Source organism: Amblyomma americanum, chromosome 3 (assembly GCF_052857255.1).
Source record: "Amblyomma americanum isolate KBUSLIRL-KWMA chromosome 3, ASM5285725v1, whole genome shotgun sequence".
In the NCBI taxonomy this organism is placed as follows: domain Eukaryota; kingdom Metazoa; phylum Arthropoda; class Arachnida; order Ixodida; family Ixodidae; genus Amblyomma; species Amblyomma americanum.
The window spans coordinates 136,987,564-137,013,244 of NC_135499.1; the positions used below are offsets into that span (position 1 = coordinate 136,987,564).

At 45.1% G+C, this 25,681-nt stretch overlaps 1 protein-coding gene and 1 long non-coding RNA gene across 3 annotated transcripts; one reads left to right on the top strand and one right to left on the bottom strand.

Moving 5' to 3' along the window:
- Nucleotides 1-10,479: 10,479 nt before the first annotated feature.
- Nucleotides 10,480-25,118, bottom strand: LOC144124967 (snake venom 5'-nucleotidase-like). 2 transcript variants are annotated; one of them, XM_077657959.1, is made up of 9 exons: nucleotides 24,771-25,118; nucleotides 22,123-22,260; nucleotides 20,507-20,732; nucleotides 18,060-18,245; nucleotides 16,897-17,097; nucleotides 14,778-15,038; nucleotides 13,298-13,453; nucleotides 12,542-12,733; nucleotides 10,483-10,687 (listed from the first exon to the last, which is right to left on the bottom strand). In XM_077657959.1, the coding sequence occupies exons 1-9, from the start codon at nucleotides 25,116-25,118 to the stop codon at nucleotides 10,545-10,547; spliced, it is 1,851 nt and encodes a 616-aa protein (XP_077514085.1). In that variant the 3' UTR covers nucleotides 10,483-10,544. The 2 variants fall into 2 exon arrangements, with proteins under 2 accessions (XP_077514086.1, XP_077514085.1); XM_077657960.1 differs by lacking the exon at nucleotides 22,123-22,260 and having other exon boundaries at nucleotides 10,480-10,687.
- LOC144124971 (uncharacterized) lies at nucleotides 22,898-25,190 on the top strand. The gene is made up of 3 exons (XR_013313329.1): nucleotides 22,898-23,089; nucleotides 23,210-23,309; nucleotides 25,055-25,190. It is a non-coding gene; the product is annotated as an uncharacterized LOC144124971 (long non-coding RNA).
- Nucleotides 25,191-25,681: the final 491 nt, after the last annotated feature.

Genomic DNA, 25,681 nt, shown 5'->3' on the forward strand with positions numbered 1-25,681 from the left:
GAGGACGCCGACCAAAAGTAAAAAACAAAAAACAACAAAATGATGTTTCGGCTCTCGTACGGGAGCCTTGTTCACAATGAAAAGGATTAGAAAGTGCATCAGGATTAAATACGTTTGAAAAGAGGGCGCAGGGAGCGTGCGTATACAGGAGTTAGATTTCCAGTGTTGCGATTGAGGGTGCGATTAGTCGTTTGAATGAATAATGATTCGAGGTGAAGGCGACGGTACAGATTCTTTTCAGTTGCCAGCACGTGTGCCCCACCCCAGTCAATATTGTGGCCAGTTGATACGGAGTGTTCGGCGATAGCATTAGAGTTCACTTTTTGTTTTTAACGTCATTACAATGTTCTTTTAGGCGTCTATTAAAATCACCAGTCTCGCCGATGTAGACGCTGTCACAATCAGAGCAGGGGACGCTGTAAACAACGCCAGGGTACTTTTCTTTGGGGAGAACGTCTTTCTTTGGGGAGAACGTTCTCCCCAAAGAAAAGTACCCTGGCGTTGTTTACAGCGTCCCCTGCTCTGATTGTGACAGCGTCTACATCGGCGAGACTGGTGATTTTAATAGACGCCTAAAAGAACATTGTAATGACGTTAAAAACAAAAAAGTGAACTCTAATGCTATCGCCGAACACTCCGTATCAACTGGCCACGATATTGACTGGGGTGGGGCACACGTGCTGGCAACTGAAAAGAATCTGTACCGTCGCCTTCACCTCGAATCATTATTCATTCAAACGACTAATCGCACCCTCAATCGCAACACTGGAAATCTAACTCCTGTATACGCACGCTCGCTGCGCCCTCTTTTCAAACGTATTTAATCCTGATGCACTTTCTAATCCTTCTCATTGTGAACAAGGCTCCCGTACGGGAGCCGAAACGTCATTTTGTTGTTTTTTGTTTTTGTTTTTTTTTGTTTTTTACTTTTGGTCGGCGTCCTCCTTTTAAGTTTTATTATGATCGTCCCCGACCAGACGAGTTTTCGTCCAACTCTCGACTTCAGGTATCACTTCACACCAGTTACCTTTCAATGGGTGCGCTCCTGATGATATTGTTTGTTTCTCATACAACTGTGGTAAGCGAGAGATGCTTTAGAGACCATGTGCCCAATGAAGCTGCGGAATTTCTTTAAAAATTATGAAGCACTTGAATGGCAGGCAGGAAACACAGCTTGCCTTAACGCCATATAAAAGAGGCCACTTTCGCTTTTGAAGTTATTATTATTTTTGCTGTATCAGTGTGCACTATGATGCCATTACATTCCAGGCACTCAAAGACTTGATGGCAGAAATATTCAATGCACAAGTAGTGTCAGAGTTCTGTGAGAAATAAGGTGTTGACATTCCTATTTGACTTTGGCCTTCACAAAGGTAGTTCATGAACTACGAAATCATCACTCACCTCCCTGCAACTTCATATAGTCTGCATCGATATTGGTAAAATCTATATAAACTGTACATTTGGGCCACACTCCAAGTAAGAGTTAAATCTGTACATCACACAGTGAAATTCCACCATTACGAATGCCAATTTGTCATCTTAGAACAAAAACAGTGCAAAAAGACGAGACGAAGAGGGAGCAGACATAGACTAGCGCTGCTTCCTCTTCGTCTCGTCTCTTTGCGCTGCTTTTCTTCTAAGATGTTCAGTCGCTAAATCGCCCAGCAGCACATCCAATTTATTAGCTAAACATTTGCCATAAACTCACGTCCACCACATATTGTATCTGATGGATTTCGATTTGGTTTTATGACTTCAGAGTGACTTATGGTGTCAAGAATAAGGCTTCATGCCACTTTACGAAAGCCTATATCACTTTAACATGCCAACGAAAGTTCATATCTAATTTATATATTTAGCTCATTGTTTTCACACCAGCTGCTCTTTGTTCTCTGTTGCTCGGCAAGGACACACGTGAACAATGCTTTTGTATAGGTGTGCTCTGTAATTCAATCACTTCACGTTTTACTCTGCGTGGATGTTCACCAGAGTTACGTGGATACTGCTGGTGGATTTTGACATACATTTTCAACACGAGGCTTTAATGAGGGCGATAATGGTTTAACGTGGCAGCTTAAAGGGCTACGTGTCGCAGAAAAGCCGGCGTCGTCGTCAGCGTCGGCGTCATTGTCCGTGAGCGAAAAATCTGCCTAAAAAAGTTCTAAGGAGGATTACAATTGTTCCTATTGCAAAATTTTAGCGCCACTCTGTCGGTTTTCAGGCTCTGCAGGCTCATTACTTTGCTTTGCTGGGTCGTCGGTGCATCTGGCGACGATGTTAGTTCGCTAGCAGTATTAGTAGAAAACTACGATGTGCAATGCACAGCGCGAGAGTGTGTTGGAGTTTAGCACGAGGCGTTATAGGCTGTGGCGTTAGTCAAGTGCTCTCAGTCTCTGCATGCTCATTGTTTTGCTTTGCTGAGTCGTCAGCAGGCATGGCGACGATATTAGTCCAATAGCGATGTTAGTTTAAAAAGACGACGATGTGCAACGCACGGTTGTTTTTTCTTGTGCCATATACCTGGAGTGAAGAAGAAGAAGAAGAAGAAGAAGAAGAAGAAGAAGAAGAAGAAGAAGAAGAAGAAGAAGAAGAAGAAGAAGAAGAAGAAGAAGAAGAAGAAGAAGAAGAAGAAGAAGAAGAAGAAGAAGAAGAAGAAGAAGAAGAAGAAGAAGAAGAAGAAGAAGAAGAAGAAGAAGAAGAAGAAGAAGAAGAAGAAGAAATGTGTCTTCTGTCCGTGTTTTTTAAGCGCTGTCAACAAAAGAATTGATCACCACCAACTAGCCCGACAACTTGTCCTATTCAAACACATACTTGTGTGTTATGCCAAACGGCTCCGAAATCTCGTGCTTTTTTTTTTCCCCGGATCATGCCATTTTATTATTCTGCACAACTTGAACGTTTCCACACTTGCTGCTGTTGCCTTCTAACCTTTAGGGAGGTGTAAGGTAAAAAAAGTGAAAACTGTGCGAGACGCAATATTCAAGAGAAGTATATGAGACACATGCGCATCATCGTGTACGGTATGTCTCTATCACATGACGCTGAAATACCAGTGCCTCGTGTCGACAGCGTGCAAGTCGACTGAGAGGAATTCATGAAAGCCTTCTCAGCTAACTTGTTGTATGGCTTATTATTCAGTGCTTAGCAGGTTTCAGCTGCAACTGCGGCTGGTAACAACGTTTAAATGCTCTGCAGCAAAGAGGACAAAAAAAAAATACGAGCATCAGGTACAGAAGCCACGTAGAGAATAAAATGATTTCTAATCTTAGACGTCTGGTCTGGTCGGGTGGTAGGTTCATGTCGAAAGAAAAAGGAACGCCGACAAAAGGTTGCTAAGGTTTGATGACATCTCGTCTGCTAGTGCATAAAGTTCGGGTCGAAAGAAAAAATTGGCTGTGGCTTAGCTCAGCTATGCCAGGATATACGCAGCGGGAGCAAATTGTTAAGCTTGGTTAAAATTTGGTGCTAACTTAGGTTACGCACAATGTTTGGCTTGTTTCTCCTCACTGTTACATTAAAGACGAGACATACTGTTACGCAGAAGGTGCGTTTATTTATTTACAACTCTTCTTCTCGTTGCTTCTCAATTGTTACGAAGAGGACTCCATTGTCGGAGTAGTAGCAGGCGGCCGTCTCAATGGTTCCAACACAGAACTTTGAGTTCAGGGTTTGCCGCTGGTAGACCAGATCTGTTTTGGAGCCCCACTGCGTGGTCTGCATGCATTGCGTGGTCTGCATCCAGGTTAAACTTGTGTTTAAGGGGAACGCAAAGCGAGTCCGCACATTGCCGCACATTCTCGTCCAGTCGTTTGAACACGTTTCAGATGATGTTTCAAGACGTGAGGTGCATCATTGCGGACGAAGTCAGCATGCTGTCGTCCGACCTACTCAGACAGGTTGACATTCTGGGTTGAGTCGAGCTGCATCTTCCCGCCGTGGCTTATCGAGACGTTCTGCGCGTTCTTCCTCGGTCTCTTCGGCTCGTCGCCTTCGCCTGGTTTCGTTACGACGGCTAAGCCTGGCTTGTTTCAGCCTCTCCGACTCGCTCTCCATCTATGGCCACAGCGCCTCCGACGAACCGCCCTCTTGGCGCGCCTCTCTCCTCTGACGTCATGCCAGATGGCGCGGCAACGGATGCTGGGCAACGGCGCAAGGAGCGGTGCGACCACGGCGCGACCACCGCCACAGCGAAATTGCGATTTTGCGGCCAGTGTAGCTCTCGCTACAAAAATATTTGGTCGGTGTTCCTCTTTCTTTCGACATGCGCATTGAGAATAGTGCTTTTGACAGCGGATTGTTCACTGTGTTTAAGCTTGCATTGAACAGCGCAAAAATAGGACATTAGAAGAGTGACAAATGATGGCGCTGGTCATCCAGTGAATGATTATTTCACACATACAACACTATCACATACTGGACACGCAAAACACTTAAAGAAGATATGGATCTCATTAAAAGTAGCTGCTGTGCAAAATGACATTGCCTTCAATCGTGTGCCATGAAACACAGGAAAAAAACAGGATGCATGTTTCAGCTTTTGTGTGTAGCTGATGGACCTCGTCCAATCGAAATCCATGTGACTGCTGTTTTGTGCTTCAGGACCCGCAGTGCAGCTGCGAATCATACTTTACATTTAATAGCCAGGTACCAAGGAAAACGTACACAATTAATTTCTGTCGTATGGCACACAAGGCAAGCAGTGTGCATCAGTTTTCTATGACAGATCTGCCTGCGGCATCACTTCGCAAAGGTCTTTACGCTGCCATATGATTGCAGCTGACACGATAATGTTGGATATATCTGAAAAATTAGTCATTAATTTTCTTCATATCCTTTCCTTACTGAGCGATGCTACTTCAATTTCACTTCGCTATATATCACATATATATAAATGACCTAGAACTAAACTCTGTACAAGACCGATACAAGGTGTGTAAAGGGCGTTCGAGATCATAAGTTTAAAATCTGGGCTTATCCAAATGAACCCTGTAGGATTAAAGGGCTGGCTAATTGCGGACATGACGTGTGTACGCGTAAGTACATTATTCACTTCACATCTGTAGGCTATGAGGTATGAACAGCATGTAAACATTTGACCAAACGAGCGCATTACAAGCGAGTGTTGTCACCGCCGATCTTGCAGCTTTTATACAAATAATAATAAAAACACTGAATTGGCGGGCGCTCAGCTCGCCCCTTGTCGTCACTGGTCTGATCGCCATAAAACAATCATTACTTGGTAGCACGAGCTTGAAATACGTTATGATCACAGCTGTCGCAGCTGTTAATGCGTGCCGACATTGCGATGGCAAAGCTGAGTACCAGCACAAGAGCTGATCATGAGTTACATACGTTAGGAACCTCAGAAGGTACAAGACAGTAGACACCTTTAGCATGCCGTGTACCGTGTTACCGTCACCGGTACTGGAGTACCGGGAGCCCGTGCGCATGTGCAAGTCGCCGTGACTGCGCCGCGCCAGGTACACGGCAGCTGCGCTCGCGCCTGCAGTATCGGGAACAATCATCGCGTGCTCACTGGCGGTGGGCGGGCTCCGGTACTCCCGGTACTTCGGTAGCGGTAATGGTAACGGCAACACAGTACACGGTATGCTAAAAGAAGAGAGTTATAGCATATCGTTACCGTTTACCGTGTTACTAGACGCCGGATTTTCTGGTTAGCGCGGCGCACGCCAGAAGACGTTTTAGCGTACCGTCTCTCCCGTAACAAGTTACCGTAGGGCTAAAACGAGTAATGATGATGGCAGATGCCCAGCTTTTAATGATAAAAAAACGGATGCATTGCAATAATTTCTGTGAAGTGAAATGCTACACTTTAATAATCTTTTTCTCTGCATATAAACATGTACCGACTACACTTCAGCTAACAGCCGACTCAGCGGCTTTTCAAATGTGCCCGTGAAGCTAGACACCTTTGCCTACCCTGGCCAGTACACAATTTCACTACGTAGACCTCTTGCATACACAGTGCACATTGCGTTGCAAGCGCTGTAAAAAAAAAAGCACAACTACGACACCTGTTTGCCATGCCGCATTATCGCTTCTTTGTGTTTGGATGTAAACGCAGTGGCGCCATCTAGTGGCAGTAAGTTAAAGCGCGAGAACTCCGGGCCGGAGAAACTTTTTATTTTCTGCAATTACTGATGAGTATAGCAAGAGAATTACCGGTGTTTTTTTTGCGAGGAAAAAATCATGAAAGTATAGAAAAATGTTAAATCGGGCACAAGACAAGAGCTGCAGTGTAGTTTTTTCAGGAGGACACAGGGGCGCAACAAAAACACACGGACATAGAAGTAGACAGGGAAAAGATATGAACCAACACGCCCAAATACAAGTACTTCTGTGCAGTGTAGTCGTGGCTATTTGGCTATGAACACGACATATAGTCAGGCTTAACTGCTCAAAAATCAACAAATAACCTCAAAAACATGGCCTAGTTGTTACTCAAACCTCAACGTATGAGTGAGAATTTGCAAATTAAAAGCGAATGCCTTCATGTAGAGCGATAAATGGCGCCGAAGAACGCGGAGGCGGTGCTGTATTTGGTTCGAAGCGGCCGAGCAGGGCGCCGCTATGTTTGTTTACGAGCGAACACTAACTCTCCGCAACACCAAATGGGATTCCGTAAAGTGTTTGCGGACCGGTAAGTGGCGGCGCATGCGCAGACGTAGCCTGCCGGGCCCGGTAAACGGTAACGTAAACACGGTAACGATATGCTATAACTCTCCAGTGTCTAGTTTTAGCATACCGCGTACCGTGTTACCGTTACCGGAGTACCGGGAGATCGAACGCCGTCGGCGCGCATGCGCAGATCTTCTTGAGGCCGCCAGATGGCGCCAGGTACCTGGCAGCTGCCCGCAAGCCTGCCGCATCAGGACCAATCAAAGCGTGCACACTGCCGGTGGGAGGGCTCTCGGTACTGTGGTAATGGTAACGATAACATGGTCCACGGTATGCTAAATGTGTTTACATTTAGCAAAGCGCGTATCGCTACCGCCACCACTTACCTGCCCCGCCACTGCGCAAGCGCCGATTGGCCCCGACGAAGCAGACGGGTGTGCTGTTGACGGGAACGTGACGCCATCTCGCGCCCTAATGGCGTTCTGCGCATGCGCAGTGGGCGGGCGCTGTGCGCGGTAAGCAATAGCAGTTGCTGTACGCGCTATGCTAAATGCATCTATCAGATACCAAAAAAGAAATTGTACCACCAGAATTGGCGAAAATACGCAGTATTGTCGGAGTCACATTCATTATAATCCACGGAGATTCGAAATGCATCAAATCCTTCGGCACCGATCGTTACAGCACGAAGAATATTTATGAAATGATGCGTAACTGCGTTGACACGCATTGCGGAACTCTGCCAACTTGGTCTCCTGTTAGTTTTTTTCCTTTTTCGTGGCCCCACTACCGCTACGATAACGGGTTTCCATTAGCTGGCGAGGGCTTCGTCAACTACTTGGACATCCAACTACGCTTTGTACTCGCGCGCGAATTCGTGAATTGTTTTCCGTCTTTTTTTACAGGCTGCTGCACCACACCCAGTTATCACTGGGCCAGCAGCAGTTATGTTAAATTCAGATATTTGCCTTTTCAGGTAATTTTATGTCTTAAATTTGACCCGAAGTGAATCTGTGCGAGTATGAATTAGCAGGAAGATGAGAAAATTTTGTTTCTTCTAAAAATATTGTGAACTGACTCGATAAACTGCGATAAAAGCGTACGACTTCGGTGATGCTGTGAGGTTTACGCCATGTTCCTAAATTAATAGAACCAAACAAAGGTGATTCCACAAGGCGCATTATATCGTCTTTGCACGGGCGCAAATGCAGCGCTGTCACAGATGACGCATTTCAGTCCTCGTCGTTGTATTAGCGAAATCTGTGCTGCCACCTTATCACATGTCGGCACCCAATATGTCACCGAGCAACCTATGACGCATTACTAACTCAACTTCATTTTTTTTTTAACTTCCGAAGTTTGAGCGTCGGCCTTTACGATTGATGAACAGCCGTAATGTATCAGTCATACTGAGCTGTAATAACCTCATTTGTAAACGTCATGTACGAGATGAGAATTCATGCTAGTCACTTGCGCGCTTGTTTCCTCTCCTGCCATTAAGAAGGAAATTCAGATCAATTAGAGCTTGGTACTGAATCCTGAATACCTTCTTTTCACTCCAACACTCGAAGAACTAGCACTCTCTCAGTAAGAGCAATACGGCTGCTGTGCTCTCTCTAGCAGCTGTTTACTCCGCCCTATTTGCCGAAGTAGTCAGATGCTCTCTTCGACAGAGAGAATCGCCTGCGCACGCTCCATGCCGCCAAAAGGAGTTGGAGGATGGTTACTTTCATCGCTTGTACAGTGCAGCAGGGCTATATGGTCTTCCGTGTCGAAATTACTCGCAAAAAAAAAGTCAGTCGATGATTACGCTGCACGTAAATAAAAAGGTCTTCATTGCAACGGCAGGCAGAAAGTGAAATATCTCAGTGAACGCTCTCGACAAGTACCGTGCAGAGAGTGCATGCGCTTGCGTACACGAGTATTAGAAGAGACTATCTTCTAACTGTCGTAGTTATTGCGCTAGACAGTTATAGATCTTTGGTTAAGTGAAAATGTTTTAAAGCCTTTAATGGCACCACGGAAGTTTTCGTACATAGGTTTCAAATCAGCGACCTTCCGACGAAAAACACTTCGCAAAAATAGGGACGCTCCGGCTCAAGTAAAACACTTGTGCCAAATTCCCGTAAACTGTCGCGCTTCACCGCGGAACATCAGTCTGCATACTTTATATTGTAGTGCTACTACGGTGTGAATGCTTGACGTGAGCGCAAGTGAAGCTACACTGACATTTAAGTGCAACAGAATGTGCAACAGGACGCCAGGTATCTCTGTTCACGAAAGGCGAAACTTCAAGAAACCATTACTCTGTGAAGTAGTTTTCAAGTGATGATTTACAGCAATGTGCAGTTATCGCCTAAACCGTTTCATCGTTTGCTTAGCTAAACACACTCTAATGTGCCAGTGATCTGTGAATTACTGGCCACTTGGATCCATGGAGTTCGGAAAATATGCATAGGCAGAATCGGCGAGGTTCAAAGTGCAGCATATAATTATGTGCTTAAAAGTAAAGGCTTTAGTCTCAGCGTTGGTGACGGGTCGCTCGTCTGACGCTCGGCTAAAAGTCCAGCTGGTCACTCCTCCGCTCAGTTACAGCTTTTCCCCAATCACCTCCCGCCTAAAATTTCATAATAAAAGGAGTACAAGCACTCCTGTACCGGATATGAGTTGCACCCTGAATAGAAAGAGTGCGACATTTCTGGAAACGAAAGTGAAATATGAGGCAAGTGTATACTACCATCGAAACGCGTTCCTAGCTATACTTCACTTCTGAGATTGTAGCCAGAGGAGGTGATAGTGGCCTACTTTTCCCACGGGTCACCGTTGCCTGAAATAAGTAGAGGAGCTTAAAAAAGAAAACACGAACAAACCCAACGAGAAGTACTTTGGCAAACTACTTCATTATTTTTCACAGACAGCAAGTATTCATGAAATAATGTGTATAAAATAATGCAGGAAAAAATGCCGGTATTTCCCATACTGATTCAGGAAAAAGACCACAAAATAAGGACTTCCTGGGTCTGAGCAGGGGAATTTTGCTTCACGATATAAAACAACACTGGTCAGCCACATGAAGCTAATAGAAGTATTAGAACTGAATAATGAATAAAGATTCGTGCTATTGTTGAACTAACATCATTTATATGGAACCGTAAACAAGTAAACGCCCGTTCAGCTCCCCGTCCAGCATGAGTATCATGACCATCGCTTTGCATGTCGCCTCTTTCTTAAAACACGAATATGCGCAGAGAATAATTGTGCACGGCGTAACAGTTATGTTCTCGTCAGAGAAGAAAGTCAGCGGTTAATGAACGCGGCACAAGAACTGAACTACAAAATGATGTCGCTGGAATTCAATTTTTTCAGATAGCTTTAATCGTTTGAACAAATACGCAGCATCAGTCATTCGGACTATAGCTGTTGGGTCTGACAGGTCTACGAAGGCTTTGGGGTCTCACTGCTTACCCGGAGAATGGGTAACTTGTGCCCTTTAGCAGAAAACAAATCGGCGGCGCAGATGACAGAGAAATGCTCTCGCAGTGGTTGTCAGGCTAAGAATGTCCATCTCTCTCGTGGGCGCGCTGAATTTAAAGGTTACACTGAACTTTCGAGACGGTGGCGTTGTAAATAACACCGAAAACCTTTTCAAACGCCGCAGAAACTAACGTGCGGTATGATGATTGATTCAGATCGCGCCTGGTGCAACAAAATTAAAGTAACAAGACGACAACATAGAAAAAAACAGCGCATAGAACAACTGGTGGTCCCCGGTGCTGCGTGAATAAGGGCGTATTAAGGCAGCGTTAAGCAAATGACATGAAAAAAAAAACAAGTAAGGGTCCTTGGCTGCAGTAGTGTAGGCAGTCTCAATTGCAAGACCGGGGCGGTAACATGCAGTCATTTTATTCCTGGTACCCGTCCGTCGTCTCAGGCTCCTCTTTAATGTTGCGATTTATTCCGTGCAGTATGACTCGTCCTTCAATTCCTGTTTTTATCGGAGACATCTGCTTCACGTAATCTACAAGAAGCTCGTACTCGACTGGACCTTCAAGAAAGAGAAAAAAACGCGCAAAATACTCAGCTTAGCAGCATGGTTCCTCATAGCTAAGGGTGTAACGTAGGCACCAATACAAGGGCATCAGAAATGTTGTTTCGTCCGTCGAGTTTCCTCCACGCCTGCTTGCTCTCTGGCGCGGTACACACCCGTGGCCGTTAACCGAGACGTGCATTTGCGAAAAATGTTTGTCTGTTCCTTCACCTACGTATCATAATGGCTACAAACTAGAAGATACGTCATCTACGCATTCGAAATCGCAATGACGAGAACAAGTACTCTCGGCAATTGGCAGCAGAGGTACATGTTTTTGGTAAAGCGACAACGGCAAGACAAGATGTTACGATCAGTGCTGCAATAAATGAACTTCTCGTGCTGCTGAGCACGAGTCTGTTTAACATCGGCAGCTCTCGGTGCGCAGATTTTTTAGACGTATGGAGTAAAACGGCAAGCAGGAAGGAAGTAGGCACGATGTCGAGATATGTGCTTTCCCACAAGAACGTTTTGCGCCTGTTCATGATTAGGTGCTGATTTATTTTCCTGATACGGAGTGTGAGGAGACGAAAATTCAATCTCAGAAGCTATTACGGATCACATCTTCAGAGTTAACCTTAGTACAAGAGGAATACTCAAGTATCCTAAGTATTGCTCCAAATACTACGTCGAGGTATATGGTCTCAATGCATTCCTTCAATGAGCGCGACGGTACAAAGACGAAAAGGACCCACCAGTGCGCGTCCGTGCATTCTCTGTGTCTGTGTGCTATTTTCCTGGTTTAATCAATAAAAAAAAGCTCTGGCCCTATCGAGAATCCAACAAATAACCTCAGAGTTTCTGTGACGGCTGTAGAAGAGAGTCTTCGCAGTCACTTTCAAGTCACTGTTATAATGAACTAGTCATCTTAAGGCTAATGCCTGAAGGTTGGATTACTTTCTTGCAGTTTTCAAGGTTCTTAAGAATCTTTAGATATTATATGAAGCGATACTTTAGCACAATGCAGCCGCTACGACCATCCGTGAGGTTTCATCGAGCCGGGTGGGGCCTTGAGAAATTAATAAAAAGTGCATTTCGTTACTATAATTTTTTAAGCGCGTCGGAGTAGTTCTTGATTTCCTAAACACCTGTGGTCGAACTGAAGCATTCAACGCAGGGAACCATGATGCACGATTGTAAAATAAGCTTTTGATACTGAACGGTTGTTGTTATTTATCCTTGAAATGAGTTCTGTGTAGAAAGTGCGTTTGAAGTAACTGAAGCAAATTGTGTTTATTAATGCTCGCAGTTTGCGTTTATTGCACACTTAAATCGTTTTTGTTGCATTCTGTTCGCGCTGCTACCAAAATATTATTTAACTCTCATCCTGTATCCAAAAAGGGCTAACAGTAAAAACAAACAAACAAAACAAACAAACAAATAAATAAATAAATAAATAAATAACTAAACTGAGTTTACTACTTTCCCTTTCCGAGCAAACCTCTCATGAAAAAAATCGGGTCAATGTGATGAAGGGAATTCCTCAAAAGAAACGACATCAAGTGAGGCAACAATCACTTTTTTATATATAGTGTCTACATAGGCGCAGCCGTATGTCTAGAAGCTTCTATTTAAGTGAAACACTTATTTGCTCTCCCTTAACAAAAGCCAGGATACAAAAACCTTTTATAAGCAATAATAAATTGTCCTCGGTTCGCGTCTCCGTTATCGTGTGATTGGTTATGATTACTGTCCAAATCAGTGGCGTCATTCTATTCAAAATAGCCTTTCGAATACAGCCGAGAAAGACAAGCTCACCATGGGAAATGCACATTACAGAGAGATGAAAAGCGCCCGTGTTGAATCTCTCACCTCCCTCGCTGACATTGGAACACGCGTCGAATCCGTCTCCGCCCTTGGCCAGAAAGTCTGTCGTCGCGATGTTGTACACGGCGTCGTCCTTAACATCCTCGTACACCGGCACGTAGCATTTGGTGCAGAGAATTTTGAGGCGGGTGAGCCGTTCACTGGGCGGCTTGCTCATGTCAAACTCTACTCGCATGCCTAAGTGAAGAGGGGCAGTTTGAAGAAATGGTTAGAGCGCTGCTTGATGAGGCAACGCAACATGCGGGTACCAATATTCGAGCTATACCGAGGCAACCTGCATCCCACTTCGCTGTTCAGCGCCTTCCTGATATGAATTACCATAGCCTTAAGCTGCATTGCTTTGCCACTGTCAATAAGTATCATGTGCCGAACTTGGTGTAAGCGCTGTACTGTCCTCATAATGACCGGAATATTGAGGTTGCTTTGTTTTGCTTGTTGTTGTTTGCGTTTACGTTTTAGTATGCACACAGGGACTGGACGAGCGCTTTTAAACAAATGTATGTTGTAGCAGGTTGGGGTAAGGCAACAGTGCATCGGGCAACACATTTTGTGAATAAAATCTGCTGAATTATTTCTTACGTGAAGCTAGGAAGAGAAAATATATATATTCAAAGCAAACTTTTGAGTTGACCTAAGGAAACAGGGGAATATCAGGTGAGGGAATATCATTAGCTTAAAGAATAGGTTAATGTTTGAAAAAATCAATAGAATAATACATTTTCTTTTGGTCAAGGTCCTCACCCGATACATGAAGAAAGCAGCCTGCCGGTGACGACTGATTGTAGTTGGACACAGAAAATGTCATCATTTTCTTGAGGCTAGTTCCATTCAAAGTTGCGACGATGATGGTTTGCCCAAAAGGCAAGCTTGTCAGAATGTCTCCCATCGTGACGCTGTCTGTGAAATAAAGCGGGAAATAATGCTTAAATATGGTAATCCAAAATGTGTTCATCTGCAGTATGCACAGTTTTGTCGAACATTTTTAGTTCTGGGAACACTGATTTAGCCCCAGAAAACTTCACATGTTTTAAAATTAGCATCGAAAGCTGGCGCGTCACCTGCACCGGGGCCTTATCACACACTGCACAGGATGCTTCGCTTGCGGCTCTTCCTTATCAAGATCACTGCAATAGCAAGAGCGGACATATTGGCAGAAACAGCAGGGCAAGTGCAGCAAGTGCCCGAAGTGTGTGGATTTGTTCCGGGCCCACTCAAATACCGAATATTTCAACGCGATAGCGTTAAAGTCCTCGTACCCAGAAAGTATGGCTTCGGCGTTGTCGGCGTTGTGAGCGATAAATAGGGTGGCGAAAGGTGGCCCAGGCGGCCACCCCTAGAGAAGCATCCTAGGTCAGTAATCTAGGTCACGGCACCTTGTAGAGCCAACACAGCGTACCTACCGGATTGTGAGCAAACTAACAGCCATGACAGGGTGCAGTTAAATTAATGTTTGATCGCTAGAAGTTGCTCGAGAAGAGCAACTTGCGTCGCACTAGACCCGCAGGTGGCAGCACCTGCCATCGCGTGGCAGTGGCGCATTCCTTAACCGCTGCGCCATTGCGCAGAAGTGGTATGAGAGCTTTCAGGGGTCTATGAATGTAAAGTAGAGAGTGACCAAGTACGCATATAAGGGATTAAGTCATTAACACCATCGCTTCATATCTTTAGGGCGGAGCTTAAATGTCCCTTCGAATTTTTTAAGCCCAGAATAGCCTAATTTTCCGAAGTGGGTGTAGTTTGCTGAGTAAAAGAACTCCCCAAACCCCCTCACACTTGTCTTAGTTCGTCGTTTTTCCGAACCATGCAGCCATCCCATATTTTGAAAATCTTGCAAAGAAGCAAATATAATAGGACATTTTTAATTTTTTTTTGTGCCCGGAGTCGAAAGTCGAGCTATACTGCCTTCTTTAATGTGAGAATTTCCCGAAGCACAGCCTCAAGATGAATGTAGCCAAGCGATGCAATGGCTTAAGTGGCCTCAATGATCGAAGACGGGCACCCGCTGAAGACATTCTTAAGGAAGGTCATGCAGAAACCGCATAGCAGAAGCACGAAGCCATCCGAACAGAAAATTCAGGGCCTTTATAATCTTGTTCTATGCATAGTCAACTTCCAAGTATCACTACCCTACCACCACCCTTCATCTGGCCCTCTCCCATCCTAGTTACTTTCGTTTGTAAGTTGGTAACCGAAACACACACACAGGGGGCGCGGCACTTACGTGTCCTGGGGATGGGCGCGCGCAAGCTCCCGCCGTTGACGACAGCCGCGTTCACGTTGGACCAGAGGCCGGCAGAGCGCGGCTTCTTGTTGGCGTAGTAGTTGAAGTAGGAGTCGGCCACCAGGTTGCCCAGGTTGCACTCGCGCAGGCGACACACGTCCTTGGCGTGCTCCAGCGACACATGGGAGCTGCCCACACGAAGACGCATCGCGTTGTACACCGTGTCGCGGTGCGGCTCGATCACGCTCAACATGTGCGGGTCTGTGGAACGAAAGAGGAAAGGAAGGAGGAAACGCATTAGGCCTGCTGGTGGGCTCAGAACGTGGTGTCTCAGGCAAACTATAGCTGATGAACCGTTACACATCATCAGCGAACTCGACACACTGTTACTCAATTAAGGTACTGCACTGAAGCTTTCAAGCTCAATATTTTAATTAAGAAGTGTTCATATTTTTCTAGTTTTGCAGAGAATGCTCGGGACAATAAAAAAGAATGCCAGTGTTTTTAATGCGAATGCTTTTACTCAGGTTTATGAGTATTTGTTGAGTTTAACCTTTTTTATCTTAGTATTACGTTGAAATCTGCGACGCTTTTTGGGCAGTTGCGCATTTAACGACTGCACCGGCGTGTATTTGGTCCACCAGTTTACGTGGATCATGGTGGTGTGGATAGAAGTCCGTCCGCAGTTTTCTGCGGCAGAGGATGAATGCGAGCGCAGGCATGCGTAATATCAGTGGACAGTGTACGCTGAGGTGATTGGTGTTTGTATCAGTGGCGTTTCGATACGATGACGTAGGGTGATGTTGTTGTAGGCATAAAAGTAGAATGTTTATGATCCAACATTCGTGGTGAGACGCAAGCATGCTCTAGCGCACTGTGCTCCGCGCTCTGGTTGTGTGCGGACAGTAGGTATTCGCCTTCCTGGCCAGTGCTGCGTTGGCGGTGCATACAGCTATGGAGTAGGCGCCATCGCCGCGGGATCGGTACGCCATCCAGCATCGGAGTAGACTAGAGCTGTACCGTACGCATGGAATAGCAGTGAGAGCATCATGCAGTGCACAGAGTGCTTTGAGGATGATAGAAAGACCCGGAAGAGAAAGGCGGAGGATAGCGATTGTTTTTCACGCTGTAGGATGCTTGTTTGGCATTGTTTGCAGTTATATGAAGAATGTAGCTGAGTAATGGGTCGGCATGAATACCAGCCTGGAGAAGACAAGACAAGGTAACCGAATGCCATGGAGTTCATAGACATCTCACAGTTGCAAATAAATGTGATGCGTCGTATTAGAAAAGGTCCCGTTTCGCAGTGTAAAATGTCGAAGACAAACTTGTTTAGCACTGTCGGTTAGTGTTCCGTTCAATGCAATCAACGAAACGTTGAAAGATTTAATTTGTAGGAGTTATCTGTATTCTGCGTCAGAGTTGTTCTGTGCTGGTGTGCGAGTATTTCATTTGTTATCTGAGGCATGACGTGCAGTGAATTAGCTGGCCCTCCAGGTTTTCGCGTTGCTTCCTCCTCTGGCACTAATTATATATTGAATTTGCTTTTAATAATGATTTATTTTCTCTATCATTGCATTTTACAGTTGCACTACTTTATCTATATTGTCTTACATAGAACTGTACAAGCATGATTACTGCACATAGCATTATAAGGGCGCCACTACTTAGAGCAGGTTGTTCCTCAGCATGTTAGCAAAACTAACTAGTACGTTATAACAACTTCGTTATTTTTAGAGGAAGTTTACAAGCTTTGAACTCAGCTGACTGCTTGGGAAAGGCTAGTGACAAGACTGCCTGCATCTCGGAATGTAAGCGGCAGAGCCTGTGTCCGTGAGTAGCATCTTTCATAATAAGCCGCTGTACCTGCGGCATGCTCTCTAATAATGAGCATATGTGAAGGCCAGAATCACTGCCTTCACGAGCGGGCCACGTGCCGCATATGACTTTGCAGTGTAGAACCACAATTCGGGCAACTCATCGTCTGCAAACATGAATGTGGAGGAGGAGCTCGGTTGTTACGTGACGCATGATCCGCCAGACAAAACTGCGACTGAGCTTGTCACGTGGATCTAGCATATGTGCGTATCATTGACAAAGCTCCGGGACACGTGCATACCTTCTGCGATCGATGAATTCATCAAGATCGGATTTCCTGACCAGGACTTCACCTTCCCGTCGTCTCCGAAGGTGACTCTGAGGAAGCCGAGGAATTTTCCAAACCAAAAAGCTTGAGCGACCAGACCGGTGGTACCATCACTCCTAGTAACTTCCGTGGGATACGGACCCACAGGTTCGTTCTCGGGTGGGTGGTCTTTACCTAAGATAAAATGTATTTAGAGTTATCTGTTATCTGCTCACTATAGCGAGAAAAAATCAGCCAACCAAGGTCCCGAGTCAAATGTTGTGACTGGTTTAGTGAAGCAAGAATTGCCACTGATGTCAAGGAGTTAAAGTGACAGTGAAAGGGAACTGCGGTCTTCCATTTTTTTCTTGCACACCTCAATCAAGAATGAAGAATACTTTAATCGGCAACGAGTTATCCACGACCTAAAAATGAGAAGCAGCTTGCGTTATTTATAAAATGTTGGTAAGATTCAATGGTCATCTGTATGCCATTGCAATAAAGCGTCGATTTCATGGAGGAGTGGGCCGCTCTAAGAGAAAGTACATGAAATTAAAGATTACCGCTCTAGATTGTAAACATAGACCGAGGAAAATTGTTGAAGAAGTAGAAATCTGCTCCAGTTGGCACAAGACTGAAATGAGACAAACAAAAAATAAACATTACATAAAATGCAGGAAGGTGCACGGAGCGTGGGCTGTGCCCCATGAGGTGCGCAGTTCTTGCCCTTTGAGCCTTCACCCTATTTCCTTGCCCGTGATTTTTCAGCTAGTGTTTACTTTCATTCAAGTGTTTCACCAGTTATTTTTGTTACACTGACAATAATGCAAGCCTTGTTCATCGATCAGAGAACCGATGTGCATGTCACCGATGCGGTTCATCCACATCCAAAGAGCGAGGCATGTTTTGAACACATGCAGTCATGTATCCTCAGAGGGAGGCGCCTAAAACTGAGTTATTGTTAAAAATATATCTTATTCCTTTATTAGAGATGCTCCGTTGTCATTAAGGCGAGACAGAGCGTGTAAAGAAATCAGCCTTCCTTCGCCTAATTTAACCAACAGGGAGTTTCTCTTTATTTACAGGCATTTATATGCATGGCCTGAACTTTGTGACAATGTTGCAGAAGCTCACAAACCGCAAGCAGTAACACGTACCGTTGTAGAGGAAGGTATTAGAATGGCCGCCAATTATCAAGCTGACATCGGTGAGATTCCGCATCAATTCGATATCTCTCATGTAGCCCACATGCGTGATTGCAATTATGATATTCACACCCATTTTCTTCAACATCGTTGCTTCCCTTTGAATGGACTTCGTGGCATCCAGAAACCTGACGGGCCCTGCAAAATGGAATTACATGCAAAAGTTACTCTGTATGTGACCTATTAAAAACCACAGATCCAAGAATTTGTTAAAGTAAACCTTGAACCCACCTATAATGTTGTTTTTCATTTCATTCCTTCTGTTCACGGTACGCCAGTGAGGGGATTTTACAGGCCCGATTTTTTTCTGGCTAGATTTGACTCATAGGTGCCGTAAATCGGACAATGCGTTTACTGAAATCTGACGGTGAAGCGTAGTTTTTAAACAATGGTATATTTATCACAGAACACGTGTACTGGCATTGCAGTATCTGCCAGCAACAAAACATAATACTATGGTAAGAGAAGCTTGCAAAAATAAAACGTAGACTAAGTTAGAATAATCAGGCAATTGGAAATTTATCTACCTATCATAATTTAATTGGTTGTAGGCAATTTTACGCTATGATCCCAATATCCGGACTTAGCATGCTCCTTTCATATATAATTTTAGAAAGAGAGAGAGATCAACTGATTAGTATTTGTTAGTCAACCTGGAAGCATAGAAACATCGCGCCTTAGTTCGTGTGCTGTGCGATGTCAGTGTGCGTTAAAGATCCCTAGCTGGTCGAAATTATTCCGGAGCCCTCCACTACGACACCTCTTTCCTCCTTTCTTCTCTCAGACCCTCCTTTATCCCTTCTCTTACGACGTGGTTCAGGTGTCCGCCGATGTCTGAAACAGATACTGGGCCATTTACTTTCCTAAAAACTAATTTTCATTTAATTTCCAAATAGAGCAATTGCAACAAAGTGTATACCAGTCGACAGTTAACATATGCAAATAATGCTACACGCTGCCGTTGGAGTCATGCCATTTTGCACTCCGAGAGCTGCTGAAAGAATTTTAAGTATCACCAGCTATCCAAAGGCATGGTTTTAGATTTCTTTATACATGCATGGGTAATCAGGAGGGCGCGCTATATTAAAAGCGCTTTCCCACGTCGGCCTTACCGCAGAGAAAGCGCCATCTGTTAGCAGCTCTTGAAGGTATCTATTTTTGTTTAAAACTCCAACGTTTGAAGGCGCCATCCCTGCTCTCTGCAAGGCGCGGTTACTCCAAATAGGAGCCTCCTATCGCGCAGAAATTATCGAGGTTCTGTTTGGAAAAAAGAGAACTACTAGCAATATTTAATGAATTGCAAGCGAAAACAAAAACGGGACATTAATCTTTATAGCGGTCAGAGCTATGACAGCTGAAAGACAAAACACGATTTGCTCTGCTCCTCCCTTAGTTTAGAGACTTTATTTGGAGGTTTTTCAGACGGGTCAGCTGGTATTATCAAACGTATTCAACTGTAAACAGCCTTTATCTATATGTACATGTGCATGTATATCTGTGTATGTGTATACATGTATATATGTATATGTTCACGTTTATGCATATGTGTACAGCAGCTCATCTGACTGCCAATATTTCTAACAATGATAAAACATTATTCCGTTATGGCTACAGTTATAAAATGCGCTTGAAGAAATGTCCACCATACCACCGTATTGTTCATAGTAACAATGTGCGCCTACCCTAAATGCCGACTAATACGTTAATAATGGTAGCTTGAAAAAAATACGCCTTTAGAAATTATGAGGAGTGTAAAGAAAAACACATGACTGGAAAAAAAACATATGACTGTAAACGTGATGAAAAAGAGGCGTGAATTTTTTTTTCTCGGCTATAAGCTGAGTGCTATGGGCTAATAAAATTTCCAGAACGTTGTCCTCACGAGTGTAAACTTGAAATGGTCAACTTTTACTTCCTGCCAGTAATGTCATGACACTCTAAAATCTAACAGTGTCGTTCTTCTCAACGTAGCAAAAGTTCGCACATTTAAGTAGTACCACAAACGGGCAATCTCTAGGGTCAGTTCTAAAAAACTCTCATCAACCTACTCCGGTTCATGCTATGGCATATTGCTTCAGTGACCCCATGTACGTAGAAAAAAAAACATGAAAAACGACATGTGAAGAAGAGACGGTTGTCCCATTTATCTATGACTAAAGAAACCATTTTTTAAAGTACGTTTGCTATAACGTAGACAAGTGCATTGCGGCGAAGGAAAGCAAGAGCTGTCGGACATGTGACTCGCTAATCAAAGTATAACGCCTGGACTAAAAAAGGAGGCCTTACGATACCCATTAGAAGGAAAAAATCAACAGCAGTGAGTTGCCGGGCGACGATATTATATGAAAAAAATTGTCGACCCGCCTTTTTAGAAACGTTTTCCTTTGTGAGTTTCTCACCTGGGTTCGAGAGGAACTTGGTGTCTTCGGTGACAGCGCCGATGATTCCAATCTTCGTGCCCTGCAGCCTCGTGATCACCGACTTTGGCAACTTGATGTGACGCAGTTTACTCGAGTGAGAGAAGTCAGTATTGCAGCTGACTATCTTCATTCGGGATCGAGAGGCTTTCTCGAGAAACGGAGCCAGTCCAGCGGGTCCGTTGTCGAACTCGTGGTTTCCAAGGCACTGCATAGGGGGCAGGAGAACGCTAGAATTTCACGAGGAGGCTTTTTAGCTTCATCTGCTCTCGCCTGTACCATTGCTGCTTACGAAGCAGGTTTGTTATCGCTGACGCAGCGTAAAACACATAATTTCGCTTGGCGTGAAGCTTGACGAACAGCAAAAAAGGATGATTGCAGGACATCTCGAAGAAATAACAGGGTAAATCTCATTGTCTTGCTGCAGGTTAACCCGTCAAAGAAGCGTTTTTGATTAAGCCAGATTCGCAGGAGTCGATAATGCATACTAATATCCTTCATACTATTCGAATTGTTTTTGTGATGATAGACGGAAAGACGCCCCAGTGTGCCTAATACTGCGCAGAGGCTGTGAGAGAGGTGATGCTCAACTCTGGATAGGTTTGTGTGCATGAATATCTGATATGCTTCAAGGTGTTGTTTGGTCAGTGGTACAATGCCTGCTAGTTCTGATAAAGAGCTTGAGAAATGTAGAAATTGGACTTGATTTTTTTTTTCATGTTCGACATTCTATGACTAGCGGTTCTCTAGAGAGGTAAGTGGAGATACAATGACAAAGCGAAAATCTCGCAGATCATTTATTCGTCATGAACACGGCACAGTGTTCCGGCGAAAGTCAGTTGGGTGCATAGTAAGCGGCCTATGTTTCGACGAGCTCCGTCGCATTTATGCGTGCTTTGTTGCTTTGGCGATGCGTGAGCTAGAATTTGAGGTGCGGGTCGTGAGCAAACGGATTAATCCAAGTTACCATTTGGTGGTGCGCATGCGCACTGGCGAAGCACTATTTTCAAATGTGAGGCAATTCCTTGCTCTAAAGAAAATTTGTGCTAATGAATAGCGTTTCTTGTATAAGAAAAAGGTAGTGCTGCCTGAGTTCTCACGAACCGAACGCGGTTCAAATTGCGCCCATACGAGTGGAGTTAAAAACGAGCTCACTCCTTACTACGCAGTCTAATCAAACCTTCTATCAGGTTGCAACAACACTGTAATTTTACAACCGGGTTCTAAACTCTCAGTCTCTGTGCACAAAAACAAACAGTCGATGATTATTATGTAAAGTGGCGGCAGTTCAGCGTGTACTACTCAGGTAGGCAAGGCGTTACCTTTGAGAGTCTTCATAATAAAAAATCATATCGAAGCTAGATGGTGCTATCTCTACGAGCTATGGTCGAAACGGGTACGGAAAGGAGGAGTGTTTCAAGGGCGTAGTTAGCTGCATAATTGCGACAAAGCTTGCGTCCAAATTGCGACAGACGCACTTGTGACTCATTAGTGCTGAAGGCCGAGTAGTTATGCTCGCATGAAATGGAGAATTCACTTGTGAACTTCCGCTAAAAGCAGTGAATCACCAGCTTGTTCAGATCAAATGAGCCACGTACCGCATAGTCGTAGCCCATTGCTATCATCATTTCCGACACCATTGCTGATTTGAGCACAGTGTACCACGCTGTACCTTGATAAAAATCCCCTGCGTTTACGAATATGGCGTCTGGGTACATTTCCTTGATCTCTTTTACCTGAAAGTATAAAATAAAGCTACTTAGAAACAAAGGCGCATATTAATGCGATATAAAGTAAGGAGCAGGCAGCGATTTTTAGCAAGCCAGTAATCGGTTTTCATCATCCCATCAGGTGCCGGATGTGACCTTGAGAAATTGTGCTTCTGCAAACGTTCACCAAGTACCAGAGCTATAGCTTGAGCATGAAATGCTTTTAACTCCTATTCTCAGGAAAATCAGAAAATCGCCCGGAAACTGTGCCGAACTTGAAGGCGAAAATTAAGCTAAACTTTTCTCAAACATATCGAAATTTGCCTTCCGGACGGTATCAAGCAAATGAATATTTGTACCATGCCTTATCCTCGAGCGGGGTTCAAACACGCTTCGTTTATCCCTCTCCGTTCGAAAAAAGCAGAGCAGCTTCGTTCCCCGATGCCTTAGACCGCTTGGCCATTACCGAATCCTCTGGAGGTATCAGTTAATTTGGCATCGTTGTCTTCCTCAATTTTAATAATAATAATTGTTTTTTTGGGGGGGAAAGGAAATGGCGCAGTATCTGTCTCATATATCGGCGGACACCTGAACCGCGCCGTAAGGGAAGGGATAAGAGAGGGAGTGAAAGAAGAAAGGAAGAAAGAGGTGCCGTAGTGGAGGGCTCCGGCATAATTTCGACCACCTGGGGATCTTTAACGTGCACTGACATCGCACAGCCCACGGGCGCCTTAGCGTTTTGCCTCCATAAAAACGCAGCCGCCGGGGTCGGGTTTGAACCCGGGAACTACGGACCAGTAGCCGAGTGCCGTAACCACTGAGCCACCGCGGCGGGTCTCTTCCTCACCCTTCATCGGTAAGTTCTGCTCCTCAAAGTGTTTGACGGCAGTAGTGCTGAGAGCTTGCTGGCGGCTAAATTGTCGTCCTCGTCATTTTTCACGGGTTACATCCGCTCTTCTGAACAACGCGTACGCAGTGGCGCTGCCGCCGTGGCTGTGCAACAGAGCCGGATACGTCGAGAGATAGAGATGGTCGACTATGCAGCCAACGGCAGCTTTACGTAGCTGCACATGAAGGTAAGAAAGCGGTGAACTTGTCCCTAAGGGCGATGAAAAGCGGGCAAGCGCTATGGCGCTTTTAACGGTGAGAGCAACGAGGAACGCTGGGGGCTTTCCAGCGTGAAAGATTGCTGAAGTCGGTGTTACGTAAAGCACCGCATAAGAAAAATGGCTCAAGGCGGAGACTGCTCAAAAAGCGAAAGCAGCCATGAGACCACGCGCGCTGTCCGGCTCGTGGTGCAGAAGCGGGCGGAAGCAGCTGCACGGTAAGCGCAAAACGGCAAAGGCCAGTACCCCTGTGTGACTAGCTACCATAATCTACGAACGGTCCTAAAATGCGCAAAGCCTTTTATAAAGTGTGTTTCATGATTACGCCTAATGTAAATAACTCTGCTCTGAGAAGCAGGAAAATCACTGGCTGGAAATAGCCCACAAGGAAGAACCCATGCACTAACCGGAGCAAAGCAAACGGGTTGTTTTCATACCCAGAAATTCTGGAAAAGCGCATTTTTTTTTTCAAGAAGAAGTTGTTCATGACAGCAAGTTTTTCTCCTATCGTTAGTAGCACCCTAACAGCTGATATATTTACAGATCCCTCCTGGGGACGCTTGTAGTTTTGTGGTAAAAAAAACAACAAAAAACAGCCCATTGCTCTTCTATGGCAGTCTTAACTACACGGCGTAAGCGCTGGAGAAACTTTCAAACCAATGTTTTGCTACGCCTCGGGAGATTAGACCATTCTCATCAATATGTTCATGACATCATCTTACAATATCCCCAACAGCCTCAACAGTAAAGCCAGAAACGCACCCTATTGGTTTTCTACGGCAGTATTTACTCAGTCCGAACGCAGGACAAACTTTGAAAGGAAGATCTTGCCGCGCATCGGAACGTTAGACCATTCCAATCAAGCGTTCATAACAGTAGCTTTAACTATTCAGTTTCCTCACGATTAAAAGTGACGTCAAAAAAAAAAAAAACTGGAGGGCACATTCAAGCTCCACCACTACGCGAGAGTATAATAGATTAATTCCTATATATGCAGAAGGTCATTCTCTACTTTACATTCATAGACCTCAGGGAGTCCTCATACCACCTCCTGGCGCATTGGTGTAACCTTTAAGCGATACGCCACTGAACTGCGATTACAGGTGCTCCCAGCGGCGGGCCTTGTGCGCCCCACGTTACTCGTCCGGAGTGACCAATCATTAATTTAACTGGCATCTGCCACGGCGGGCAGTTTGCTCAATATTCGGCGGGCAGGTTGTCATGACGCCGCAAGGTAACGTGACCTAGGTGGCCCGCCTGCCTCCAAGGTTGCTCTCTTGGGACCACCTGCCAGAGCCATGCCCGCGATTTTTCTCTCACAACGACGATGCCGCATTTTCTGGTGAACGGGGACTTTGTCATTCTCGCGTTAAAAACTGGACTGTAGTGATTTTTAGATTTAAACGATGTCCCCGAAAAGGAGTAACTCACCTTGGTCACTATCCTGGCGACACCGCCAACGCAAGCATCGCGGTCTCCGGTGCAGATGCCGCCGTGTTTACTGTTCTCATCGATGTGCGAGTGCACATCGTTCGTGTGCAGCACGGTGAGAGTGTAGTCGGCACACACCCGTTGACGCGCGGGCAGACACGCCAGCAAGACGCAGTGCAGGAGCCCTTCGAAGCGCATAGCTGTTCCCAGTGCTGCTGCTCCCGTTGGAAGGGCTCCGATACGGCCGACGTCAAACTTTCCCAGTTGATCGTTCGTTTTTTCAGGGCAGACAAAGAAGCTCGAGGCCGGCCACACGTCCTGGTCGGGATTTTTTTCGCCGCTGGACATCAACGGGATTCTGGACAACCCGGCAGCTCGGTTTCTTGGCAACGCCGTGGGTACCCGATTTCCGATGAATCGTGGTCCTCTGACGGGCGCAGCGGATGCACGGAAGACACCAAAAAACTTGCCATGGTTGTCACGGCGTCCCTGTGAAGATTTAAGAACAAACGAGGAGCAAATTTTGTTGCGACGCCCGATTCATGCCTATTGACTTCTTTGTTTTTCTCGTCTTCTCTGAAGAACGGACCCAAGATGGATGGCTTGGGAAGTTTTGTGAAAATAACGAGCTTACAATACCGTGCATAAAACAACATATCAAAATACAAAAAAATGTAAAATGCGCGCACAGAAAAAAGACGCAGATGTGTTTTCCTTAGAAATAAAGAGAGCTTCACAAGGTCGTTTTTTTTTGCCAGTGATTGGTACATCTTAGTGCGCGTGTTTTAGCGGCAAAACCTGTCGGGAAAAGTGAACCGCCTATTGCAATGCGGTAGCGCAAACTGTAAGGCTGCGCTGCTTGAGAGTATGCCGGATGTAAAAGTGCACGGTCTGCAAGGTAAAGAAATCTT